Below are 12,941 nucleotides of genomic sequence, written 5' to 3'. Positions count from 1 at the left end.
AGACAGAACTTTAGATTTAATGCCAATAATAGTCTAATAAATAATTCAACTCGAGTTCTAAAGCGATGTGGTGAAGAGTGAGAATGAAGAGTTTAAATGCAAAGTGGGACATCCACTGTTTAAATAATACAGCAATTTTCACAGGCTTCCAGAACAACATTTCAAACTCAATGTTCTGGCTTATTGGGCATTTTAATTTTGAAATAAAAAATGCAAATCAAACAGGATATCAAACTCTCTCGAGGGAGGTATTTAAAAAGAAACTTAGGTATAGTTAAGAATGCATTCTAGGAAGCCAATGGCATTAAAACCCTAAACAAATCTACAATGACATGAAATAGTGGAGGGTGTATAGATAAAGAGACTTACTTGTTGTGAAAACAGACAGAAGAACTGGTATAAAAACTGGGGCGTGATAAAACACACGTTCTGGAAAAGAAACAGTGAAAAACGAAACATAAAAAATATTGCAGTGAAAGGAGAGATGGCCGAACACTGGGCCTTGTAGAGCTCTTACAGACTTATTCAGCTCAAGACATGGAGTAGTGCGAGTCCAGTTTAAAAAGCACTTTTCAAAACTCTGGATTCTGGATCATTCTGTAGCTTGTAATACAAATAAAATATGCAGATATATTTAAGTAACTCACCTTGTAGAAAAAGTACTGTACAAGCGTAGCTATTCGAATATAGTAAAAGTGACCGTGGACCAGCAGAAGTTTAGCCAGGAACTTAAACCTGGGGATTGCATAGTCACTGTTTCTCACGGCCTGACGACCCTCCTTGCCCATGATACCTGCACACACACACACACACACACACACACACACAAACACACACACACACACCACACACACACACACACACACACACACACACACACACACACACACACACCACACACACACACACACACACACACACACACACACCACACACACACACACACACCACACACCACACACACACACACACACACAACACACACACACACACACACACACACACACACACACACACACACACCACACACAAACACACACACACACACACACACACACACACACACACACACACACACACACACACACACACACACACACACACACCACACACACACACACACACACACACACACACACACACACACACACACACACACTGAAGGATACACTGGACAATACAATATCAAAGTTAGAGAGCACACTGTGTTTGAGGTGACTGTTTACCTATGCCCACATGAGCTTCCTGTATCATTACTGACATCATTGGCTCCGTCCCCAATAGCTAGGGTGATTGGTTTCTCTGGGGAGGTTTTTTAATAGACGCACCACCTGGACAGAACAACATATCATTGACACATGGACACGATGGTAAAGAGTTTTGGTGTGTGTGGGTGTGTGTTTATGGACTGGTACCTTAGCTTTCTGCAGTGGGGCCATGCGGCAGCACAGCACAGCTGAACAGTTTTTACACACTTCCATAAAGAGTTTCTCGTGTTCCCTCAACGCTAAAGACAGGCTGGCCCCGTCCACGACTAACCCGTGCTGTATGACATGGTCCTCCTTGATCCTGGAAGAAATCAGAGAGCAAGTTTAAGAATACAATATGATTAGTTATGGATGAGGAGAGCAATAGAAAGAACTACTACATCTATCTAATGCTGTATTCGATTTGACTGTTAGTCCATTCAGTAGCAGATAATCTTGTCACTTTATGTTTTGTTTTCTACACATTTATCACAAACAAATCCTATTTTTATTTAGAGTGTTTCTAGTTGAAATATTTAGCACTTAGAAGCACTTTTGAGTTTTTGTTGGTGTACAGTAAGTTGAAGCACCCAAATATGGTATTTAAATATTTACGTCCAGTTTTCAGTTGGGACACAAGCATACAAACAAACAGCACTTTAATCACTGTACCAATTCCTGCCCTTGACTTTTATTAGAGCAACAAAGTAGGCCTGCCTACTGCAGAAACATTTCCAAAAACTGGCATCTTGAAAAATGAAGAGTATTTTCACGTTTTTATTATTTACAAAAAACCTGACTGTTAAACCCATATGCAGACAACAGCGTCAGGACATAATTCAAGTGAAAATCATGCATATAAAAAGAGAGCTCCGATGTAGCTTTAAGATGCATTTTACGACACGCACTCACCTCCTGTCCAGTCTGCGGAGCTGCTCAGCACAGTCGTTATCAGAGCGCTGCTGCAGGAGCTCCAGGATGTTCATGGTTCTGTGGAAGTGTCCGCAGGACAGGCTGACGCTGACCGCCGTCTCATGTTTGTCCCCTGTCAGCACCCATACTTTGATCCCTGCCAGACGCAGAGCCTCGATGGTCTCCTGTACTTTCTCTTGGAGTCTGATAGAGACAAGAGTAGGAAATAGTATAAAATAAATGTACTTATGTTGTATGCGCTGTTTATTCAAAGCTTTTAGTGATCCCTTTGTATAATTACATTATAGAGTTGTTGTGGCTGAGGCCAGCATTAAAAACCTGGTGTTTTACTACGGTTGTCATTATGTGGTCAAGCCACAAAGGCTTGGTAGGCAGCTAAAGAGGCCATGATTCAATACACCTATTTTGGGATTGGCAGGAAGCTCTTTTTATAGGATACAGACAGGCAAGGTCTGCGAATATACAAAACCTTCTTCAAACCAAAAAAGATCAATCCAATACATTATGGTTGGATAAATAGGTAGTCGTAGTTTAAACAGACTTATTCAAAAGCAACACTGAAGGAGGGTGGAGACTTTGAAAAAAAACTCTGATAATATGACCATGCCTGTCAGCGTTATTAGGCTCAAGAGGGGAATTCTAGTAACGCCTTCCATGATAGAGAAGATCCTTTGATTGTGACCATGTGTGCCTGAGGAGGAATTCATTACAGATGCAGAAACAGAGCAGTGGAGATAAACGACGGGAGAAAGGAGAAAGGCTTATGTGAGGAGCAGATGGTGAGCTGATGCAAACTCACATCAACATTCACTTCCAGAGAGGCTCAGTGGGGTGAGGCTTCTTTCTCCCTGATGACTATACGTTGTTTGTTTGTTGAAGATTCTCCTGCTCTTTTTGTTTATCTGTCTGTTTATAGTCATGTGTTTCCAACTGTTGTACAATCTGCACTGATGTCAAACTATCTCAGTTTAATTTCTTGGAACATAACAATCTTCAGTTAGTTATTTATATTTCTTAACCTCAAGAAAAGTCCCATCTTTGAGTGAAACAATTACATTTCCTAGTTACAAAACATTTCACAAGACTAATGATGTTCATAAATTACATTCTTGCAGGAAGGTTTCCCATGTCCCCCTTCTTTGTTTAGCGTTTAAGCATGCTACTTTTAACTTATAAGCAGTAAACCTCTAAGTGCAGCTAAGGCAGATGAGAATGCAATTAGTTGATGAAAACCAAAATGTTGGACAAATTACATTTTACTGGCACAATCTGCGTGGACTACTAAATTACTTTGAGTTACCTTCTGGCTATTTAATCTTGACAATCTGTTTTTAATGGTTTAAGGCAACCAATCCTAAGTGTCTCATTTAAATAAAAAGCATAGAAGTCAACCTGCAGTCAAATTAGTTAGAAAAAAGTGAGGAGATAATCAAAGTCAATGGGTTAGCCCTTTGGGTATCATTAATGAATATATACATATATATATATATATATATATATGTGGAGATATTTCACTCCTGACGTGAAGGGCCGACCAACCTTCAGACCAACATCATCATTTATACAGCCGTGCTGCTAACTGGCTTTAAATGCACAGGAGGCACTGAAACATCAATCTAAAGCTACAATACAGTACATTGATTTTTCTTAAAGCTAACCCTGCGGAAATAAAACATATGTTTTATCTAAACATTTACTATAGGTCAGCGCTTTTCAAAGTGTGAGGCGCGCCTCCCTGGGGGGGGCGCCAGAGAGCTTCAGGGGAGGTGCAGCGTGAGAAAAAGATAACGAGAAAAAGATGAGTAAAGTGTCACTTGCACAATTTTGGCTGTCTCCCCCAACTCGCCAAAAAGGCTGTAAAAGTGCTCATTCCCTTCACCTCCACCCAGGGGCGGACTGGCCATCTGTGTGTTCTGGAGAATCACAGAACGGCCGGTCGTTCAGCGGGCCGTTTCCACGCAGCGAGGCTCCCCCAAGCCCCTCCCCCCCCCGTTGACAGTTCACGAGCACCCCCTCAACTATATTAGGGTAGAGGAAATAGGGTAACCTAATTCCAACACTTTTAACAAACTAACATTTCGGTGCTGCTTTCTGTTTGGACTGTAAAGATTTGTATGTGATGTGAAAGACGACATATGCATAAGAGGTATGAAAATGTGTTTTTTTAAAGGGGCAGCACTGATTCATTTAAATGTATTTGTTTGTGTTCATACTTGTCCTCGACCCCCGTTGCTCCAAGGAGATGCAGGTCTCTCTCGATGTAGCTGAAGGCCTCCTGCAGCCGCTCCTCCCTCTGCTGCAGCGCGGTGCGGGCTGCGTTCAGATGCCTGTCCACATCAATGTACTCCTCCGGGCTGAAGTGACGACATGCTACAACCAAGGTCCGCAATCCTTTCTGCAGTGGGAGGAGGAAGGTGGGCGTCAGTCAGAATATAAGAAATGTAAAAAAAAAAAGGACAGAACAGAATATAAAGACAGGAAGAGGTGAGCTTTGTATAGAGGAAAGCGTGAGTGAGTTAAGAATATGTGTAAAGGAGAAAAAAGAAGGAAAGCAAGCTGAAAAAAGGCAGAGAAAAAGAACAGAAAACACATGATCAGAGCTTGGCTTTAAATCACAGAACCAGCCAGAGGGGAAGACGACCACAAATCAACCCGGTCCAGAACCCCGTCTCCCGGGTACTGACGTCCGATGACATGATGTGGGGGCCAGATGTGTGTGTGTGTGTGTGTGTGTGTGTGTGTGTGTGTGTGTGTGTGTGTGTGTGTGTGTGTGTGTGTGTGTGTGTGTGTGTGTGTGTGTGTGTGTGTGTGTACAGTCTGTCTGTGTTTGGACCGGTTGTGGTGAAGAATTTATAGTCTAATAGGAGCACAGAGCCAAAAGTAATCACTTCAGTGCCTGGAAATGCCAGGCCTGCGCACATAATGAACACGCACTTCTGATGATATGGATCAGGGGGCAGGCCCACGGCCATCCATCCACTAAACAGATGTGTAATATAGTCATGAAAGCTGCTGGAGAGCATCCATGTTCTCACCAAGGCAAACTCATCAACGTGTAGTCTCGTCTTTTCGATCTCACCACTGGTAGCGAAAGGCAAGATGGCCGACTCAGCGCCCTTGGTGAACAGCACTTGGCCACCTTTAAAGTCAAAACATAATAAGATGATACGTTGTCAAAATACTCTTAATGCAATGGAAAACATTACCTTGGTACACAAAATGAACTAATGAAAACCCTTAGAATAAACATCACAACAAGGCTATATAATGTATTTTTAATTGCAGTTTATATTACTTTTTATAATTAGCGTTTTATTTATTTTCCATCTTCTGTTAGACATCATGATCCATTGCTCTTCCGTAAAGTGCTTATTATTGCTGCGGTAAATATATAGTCAATAATGCTAAAATACTGTATACGTTCAGGTGGAGTTACCTGAGGGAGTCTGCAGTATGACGCTCATCCTCCTGCGGTTAGCGTCAAACTCTAACACATGGAGCAGTTTGTATCTGAGGGAGCACACTTAGGTTAACCTCACTTTGGACTCGCAGGACAGAAGACACAGTTTCTTTCCTGCGAATAGATGTGTTTGTATTGCATGGTTATTTGTTGTTCATAGTATTAAGGGGTTAGACTTACTTTTCTGACTTGCCAAATGTTTTGATCTCCATGGTCTCTCCACTACAGCGAGTGAATTCCACTCCCAGCCTGAGGAAAAAACAGACAGCAGTTAAAGTGACCTTCTCTGGAGAATGGACTATCTGACCTTTAAATACGGGGTCTTTATAAGAAAAACGATGTAACTTTTAGCTAGAGCAGTCTCCTCAGGCCACTCAGGACTCTATTTCAGCGACAAGTGCTAAGAGGTAGATATTTAGTGCACAGTCTCTATGTTCACCTGCTATTTTGGCTTATGTACTTGCAGCAGGGCAAAGTGCAAAAGCTCTGGGGCCTCAGTTATAAAGCCTTGCGTAGGATTCACGTGGGATGGTTGCTTACGTAGGACAAAGCAAATAAATACGCACAGACATTTTCAGATTCATAAAACACTGCGTACTGCGTTTCCCTTTATAAATCACAATCAACTCGAAATGCGGCGCAGCTTTTGCGGGCTTCACATAACGCCCATATTTGCCTATAAATAATCAAAGAAACGCCCCGTATTAATATTCATTTTGATTGACTGCATGAAGAAGATCGCAGGAAATGACGACAGAACAGCTAAAAAATACATTTCACACCGTGTCAGATTTTGGTTATTTTGTGGAGGTCGAGATAAATCATATTGTTTGGTGGATGCAGTTTGAACCAGAGTAGCAGCATGGAGGTCGGATCGTCACCAACATAAATAAATAAGTGGTCCGAAAAAAGTTAATGACTAAAAAAATACACATAACCTTCCCCAGACGGTGTGTCAGTGTGTTTGTGCCGGGGACAGGAGACCCCCCCATGATGAGAAACTGTAAGAAGGTATCGGGGGATCCCTGCGGAGTGGAGTCAATTCATGTTTATTTTTTTTATTTGGTGGTTTGTGTTCCAGCTATCAATCAGCTGTGCGCAGCGTCTCCACTGCAGCAACTCTATATCCACCAGTTAAAGGAAATACAAACTAATGTGTTGCGTTATATTAGCTGCCAAATCTACCAAATACATGGTGTTCTTAGTTTCCATACCTCCTGTGTTTTATGAGCGACTTATCAAGTCTTAGCAAACGGCATAAAACACGATTAAACATGACAGTATAAAACCATGCTCGTATCTACAACCTATAGAAATGCAAAACGGCGTCAGTTTAGACGTAATTCTGTCCTGCTTACCGCATCATTTATGAGAAAACATGTCATAACATTAAGACAACATATTCATATGATAAATGAGAGGTAACATTTTATTTATGGTATTATTTCCACATATTTCTCTCCATTCTTCCTTCTGCCAACGGTGTCGCAGTTTCTCGTCTCTCCCGTTTGTGTGCTTAGTGCGTACACATGGGTCAGAGTTTGCGTGGAGGACCGCACATTTTCCCGTCAAGTTTTTTATAAATCGCAAACATTGCTTAGAAACTGGCGTACGCCATCTTTTGAGCATACGCACCGTTTATAAATGAGGCCCCAGGATGGGGTTGTACACTTAACATGTCACAGCACTATTCTCATTATTAAGGAATTGGCAAATCACAATACAGAATACCAACAACAGCAGAATAAAGTCCAAAGATATGTAATACCAATATCTAATAGTAATCTGACCAACTGTGACTCCTTTTTAAATAAATGGTGTTGTAACAGGTGTTATGTTTGCAGGTGAATATTGAGGTTATGTTTCCAACTGTGTCTGCTTTCAGTTTAAATTAAAACACAAAAACAAAACAGAACAGATGCACTGTCTGGGGCCAAATGGAGCATGAAGGCATTGGGTCATGGGTGCAACCCTAACTGCATGACATAATTCAATTAGATGCAATGAATTGGCATAGGCAAGAATCCCTGACTCCTGCCCAATGAAGCCTTATAGTTGGCAATTTAGATGTACACAGCCTCATTTCTCATTCATAAATGCTCCGTCCTTCCTAGAAATGGAAGAGTTGTTTGCAGCTTCCATCTTTATCTAACTGGTATAAGAGAATCTGGTCTCTTTCTATTAATGTATTTGAGACATTTTACACAATCATTTGTTAGAGGGTTTTCACTGTACATTAAATCGTGGCCTGCTCTATATTTCTGCAACAAAAAACCCCTCAAAAACAAGGGTTACGGCAGGAAAAAGGTTGGAGTGATGCGAGTAAACTGAGAATGTCGAAAACACTCTTGGTGTCAAAGTCAGCATGCACAAATCAGCTATTTTAGCTGAATTTAAATGTACCCTCACCTCTTTGTTGCCTCTACTAAAGCTTTCTCGTCGGGTGAAGAGGCGTAGTACTCTATGTGATTGGAAGAGAAACCATTTGAATGGGAGAATGGGTCTCCGCCCCTGTCTGGCTGATCGTAGCTGATCTGAACCGTGTGACACAAGGACACCGCCTTGAGAAATAATAATTCCTCACCCGTCTGGATGAAAAGAGAACAGGAAGGGGTTAGAAAGTTAACTGTCATTGTAAACATAAGGGAGATGTGATTAAAAGTCAATCATTTTGTGCATTTTATGCTGCAACAGGGATAAATCCATTAGGCCAATTGTCTTTCCTTATAACATCATTGTCTAATAGAGTCATTTAAAGGGGCTCTTTTATGCAAAGTTTCAGGTTCATACTTGTATTTTGTTCCTCTGCCGTAACATGTTTACATGCTTTACTGTTCAAAAAGTCTTTATTTGTCTTTTCCCGGCCGGCTCTGTTGTGATTGGTCAACAGCTTAGAGATGTCCCACCCCTTAAGCTTTCACATACAATTTGTTCGAGCGCTAGCCAATAGAAACACAAGTGTTACATAATGATGTCACTATGTTACATAAGTAGACAAAGGAAACCATTTCAAGTAGGGGGGGGGGGGGGGGGGGGGGGGAGGGGGGGGGAAGAGTGTGTGGGAGAGAAACTCTCTCTGGATGGAACTTTGGGATTTTAGCCTTTGCAGATCATTTCCATGCACAAAAACCTATATTACCCAGTACAGAAAAGGGAGAACCCTAAAAAGCATAATAGGGCCCCTTTAATCGTATTCTTCGGTGGTGCTCGTTAAATGGCAGAATTGGGAACAGTGCATTCATATGCGAGTTACCAGGTGAGGTGAAGAGCCGTCTGGTGAATCGTCAGTCATTCCCTCCGGCACCAGCTTGCCGTTAACTTCCCGGTACTTGATGCCATTGATTGAACACTCACGGAAGCGCATCTCGTTTTCCGTTAGCGTACCCGTCTTATCTGTAAACACATACTCCACCTAAGAAAATAAATAAAAATATTATTCAAGTAGTAGATGTGAGGCAGAGTGTCCTTTCCTATTATTAGGATGACAATGTATGTGTTGATTATTTAATAAAATACAAACCCTTATGTTATGTCAAAAAGGTTATATTTCCTGCAGTTTAATATGCATTATATTTAATATCTAACTGAAAAACTCAAATGTCTATGCAAGTCAATGTCTCTTTGCTCCTATGCTTTATGTATGTGTTCAGGCACTTGCATGGCCTACCTGTCCCAGCTCCTCGTTGAGGTCAGATGTGTTGACCTGAGCTTTCTGGTTGGTCTCCTCGTGGTAAAGGTCCAAATCCCAGCCAATGAAAAAGGAGCCAAGAAACTTCTGCATCTCCACAGTAACGTAGAGCGAGATGGGGATGATGAAGTTATAGAGGACCAGAAATGCCAGGAAGTCTGAGATAAACTTCAAGATCTAAAGGAGAACAAGACAGAGGGCCTAAGTGAAACAAGATTGGGAGATAAACCAATGTGACCTGAACTCTGGGGGAAGATATTGAAACCGTTTGTAATAGTAGTTGGAAGAAAGATGGAGAGTGGGGGAAAGAGAACAGAAAAAAGAGAAGGATGATGATTTGGTACAAAACACGAATAAATTAAAGTTTGTAAATAACAAAAAATGCCTCTAACAGCATTTGGAGAAATATGTTGTAAACTGATCCATTTAGTTTAAATAGTTTAGTTTAATACAAGAGTATCACAGTCGTTTGTCATTTATCTCAGCTTACATTGTGCTTTATCTGAGATGGAAAATAGAGAAATGCCTTTGGCAATGTTGCAATTTAATGTTATGTTTTACTGGTGGAAGACAAAAACAATATCATTGGAATACAAATGTGCTGATTACTAGGGACAACCGATTTAAAAAAGATATTGCTATTATTTTGACAAATATTGCAATATGTTCACAATATTGTGGATTTTTTTGCAATGATCTATAACCCGGATTTCTAAAGAGAATACAATTGTTAGGAACATCTCTTCAGCACCACTATACTTCATTCAGAACAGTATTTTATCCATATTGCATTTAAAATAAAATGTCATGTTCAGCTCTACTTTATACACATCTCAGCCCCACACAGACTGGTGGTGTGATCAATGATCCTTGTAAATCAAAGCAGGCAGGGTAATTCATTCCCATTATGGAGGTAATTACTGTATGTGACAGGAAAGGAGAGTAAGAGAGCACCACATACTGAGAGATTGAGTGTCAGCAGCTTTAAAGAGACAGGTTTATGACATGCTACCTACAGTTGAGCTCTGCCTATCCCACTTTCCAAAATAAAGAATTGAACCTAATACATCTGAATAGTTCTGATTACAAAGCAGGGAGGGAAAACAACTGTAATAATGTTGTCCTGGGCTTGTTGTAATCTGTAGGCCTTGTATTGAGATCGTTTTCAGTTGAGTGAAGGACCAATATATTCCCTGGAGAGAGGAGATAGCTGTGATGGGGAGATATGCAAAAAAATAAAAAGGGGACAGGGGGCTGGAGTTGCTTTTAAACTAATGGTAAAAACACAGCCATTCATGTGTTACAGGTATTACTCTCTTTGTCTCCAGGGATAAGGGAGTGCACTGAACAGAGATGTCTCCCCCCTCAGTCTCAAGACAGGGAGGCTGCTGTTCTCCCTGACTGATCAGTGTTGGCAGGTAGGCTGATAGGCCGGCAGACTGTCCCCATGAAAGACACTTCCTCACTTAAGCCTTGTTACAAAACCTCAAGACACTGAAACCACCCTTCCATCACCCGTCTAGATCTGTGTGTGTGTGCGTGCGTGCGTGCGTGCGTGCGTGCGTGCGTGTGTAGAGAGAGAAAGCCCATTATTATTCGGAGTGGAGATTAAAGTGGAGCAACAAGAACAGAAGTGGAATGTCGACTAAAATCTCACCTCATCTTATCTCTGCGGCTGATAGCTTGCTCTGCTTACAAAAAGAAAATCAATGCTTTCTTCTGGGGCTTAATACGAAGAACACTTACCGGACTGCTGTTTCTCTCTTGTTCAGTCTTCTGGTTGTAGAAAGGCTCGTCCAATTTCTCCTCAGCCTGCCAGGCGTACTTCAGGATGGTGCTGAGGATGGCTTCGAACAGCAGGATGCCCAGGTAGATGAGGAGGAAGGTGTTCATGGACCTGACAGGAGAGGATATGTTACATTTAAAGGTTATCTCCTAAAACAGAAGGAGATTTGCTTCCTCTGAGAGACCACTCACTTCTCCACTGCAGAGCGCTTCTGAGACTTGCCCTTATAGTTGAGCGCCATCTTGGACTCCATCCCTGTGTAAACCGCCACAGCTGCAACAGCACAGGATTAAGCAATAATATGACATTAGCCCGTTAATCACCCTTCACATAAAGTTATGAAAACGTGAGACACCGAAATGATCGATGTTTGCATGGTAGGTCATTGAGTCTGGTTCTCCATGCCACACAATAACAGTCAGGGCTGCATGATTTGTGAAAAATAACAATAGCGATAGTTTTCACCGATATTGAAACTGCATATTTTTTTAGAATAATGAACATTTCATATTATTATGATCATGGTGTGATTTTTTTAAGAGGATTTGTGTAAAATCTGTTTTGTTCAGCTTGTAATAATCAATTTGTATCCCGAGATATCTCTGCAGCTCCACCACACTTTATTCACATGTGGTATTTTAACACATATTTAGCCTTAAATAAATATGGTTCAACTTGTGATTTGAATATAGTCCATCTGGAAATGTCGATAACATTTTGATTACATTTGAAGCACTTATCACAGTACGTACGGGACAGACAGACAGACAGACAGACAGACAGACAGACAGACAGACAGACAGACAGACAGACAGACAGACAGACAGACAGACACACAGACAGACAGACAGACAGACAGACAGACAAACCATTGCTATAAAAGTCCACAGTTGAGATAATCATACTTTTGTCACATGATAAAGAGAGGCCTGTTTTTACCATACTGTCCAATACAATTGTTTTTAGTGTCAGTTCCACCTTGGCTGTGTCACCTCTCCCTGATGCTTCTATAATCCACTGGAAGCATTTCAGAAGCAACCTGTTTTTGTTTTTTTTGTTAATTGATTTATTTTGTATACCATTTTTTCTTAATTCATCATCCATTGTTATATTTAATTTACCCCCTTCCCTCTCAGGTGGAGGTTTTGACATCTACAGAAGCTTTCCTTTTGATTTGTATCTGTACTGACTCACCAAAAATCTCTTTGGTGTTTTTCAACCTGGCTCCTCGTAGCAGCAAATTCTCAGGACCCAGCGGTCTGACATAAAACAAACAAAAACAACAACATGAATACTGAAAAAGATGGATGTGATTTTGGCACAGAAATAAACAGTAGGACATTCATATAAACTCAACTCAACACTCAACAGTCGACAAGGCTTATACATCTGCAATTTGAAGTTGTCTTTTCAAATTTAGGAGCTTCATTTCTCAAACAGCTAAGTTAGGCCAGTAGTTTTTTTTAACATTTGTAACCCTCTGCTCAAAGCTTCCCTATCAACTGACAGCCATGTAATACCATGTATTGTTCATCTTATTGGGCTGTATGTTTGGCTTATCTAGCACACATACTATTATTAATTGAATTACAAGCAGCTGGATAAATCTGGTCTCACCTGACTATCTCCTCATCTTGCTGAGTAATCGTAATCCGACCGACAAACCTGGAAAACACAAAATGCATTTTAGTTGAGGTGTGAGAGAGACAGTAAGTACATTCAAATGCAAACAGGAAACTCGGTTACAGTATAAATGTAAATGTGGGAAATCTGAGAGAGGCTTTTACATGCACTTCAATAACGTGATTCCTGTGTTTATGTGCAGCT

The 12,941-nt window shown here is 41.0% G+C and overlaps 1 protein-coding gene across 1 annotated transcript in view; it reads right to left on the bottom strand.

The window, feature by feature from the left end:
- Positions 1-12,941, bottom strand: part of atp11b (ATPase phospholipid transporting 11B (putative)) — a 56,336-nt gene that overhangs the window by 27,037 nt on the left and 16,358 nt on the right. Inside the window, 18 exon segments of the mRNA XM_034209984.1 lie at positions 370-429; positions 648-793; positions 1,227-1,254; positions 1,256-1,315; positions 1,317-1,331; positions 1,416-1,569; positions 2,160-2,363; positions 4,394-4,575; positions 5,216-5,319; positions 5,617-5,690; positions 5,821-5,889; positions 8,050-8,228; positions 8,894-9,052; positions 9,308-9,505; positions 11,075-11,225; positions 11,306-11,387; positions 12,309-12,373; positions 12,732-12,779. Of these exon segments, the coding sequence (XP_034065875.1) occupies positions 370-429; positions 648-793; positions 1,227-1,254; positions 1,256-1,315; positions 1,317-1,331; positions 1,416-1,569; positions 2,160-2,363; positions 4,394-4,575; positions 5,216-5,319; positions 5,617-5,690; positions 5,821-5,889; positions 8,050-8,228; positions 8,894-9,052; positions 9,308-9,505; positions 11,075-11,225; positions 11,306-11,387; positions 12,309-12,373; positions 12,732-12,779 (1,978 nt within the window).

Source organism: Gymnodraco acuticeps, unplaced genomic scaffold, assembly GCF_902827175.1.
Source record: "Gymnodraco acuticeps unplaced genomic scaffold, fGymAcu1.1, whole genome shotgun sequence".
NCBI lineage: Eukaryota > Metazoa > Chordata > Actinopteri > Perciformes > Bathydraconidae > Gymnodraco > Gymnodraco acuticeps.
The sequence above is the reverse complement of the archived record's forward strand: the minus strand, read 5'-3'. Positions and strand labels throughout refer to the sequence as shown.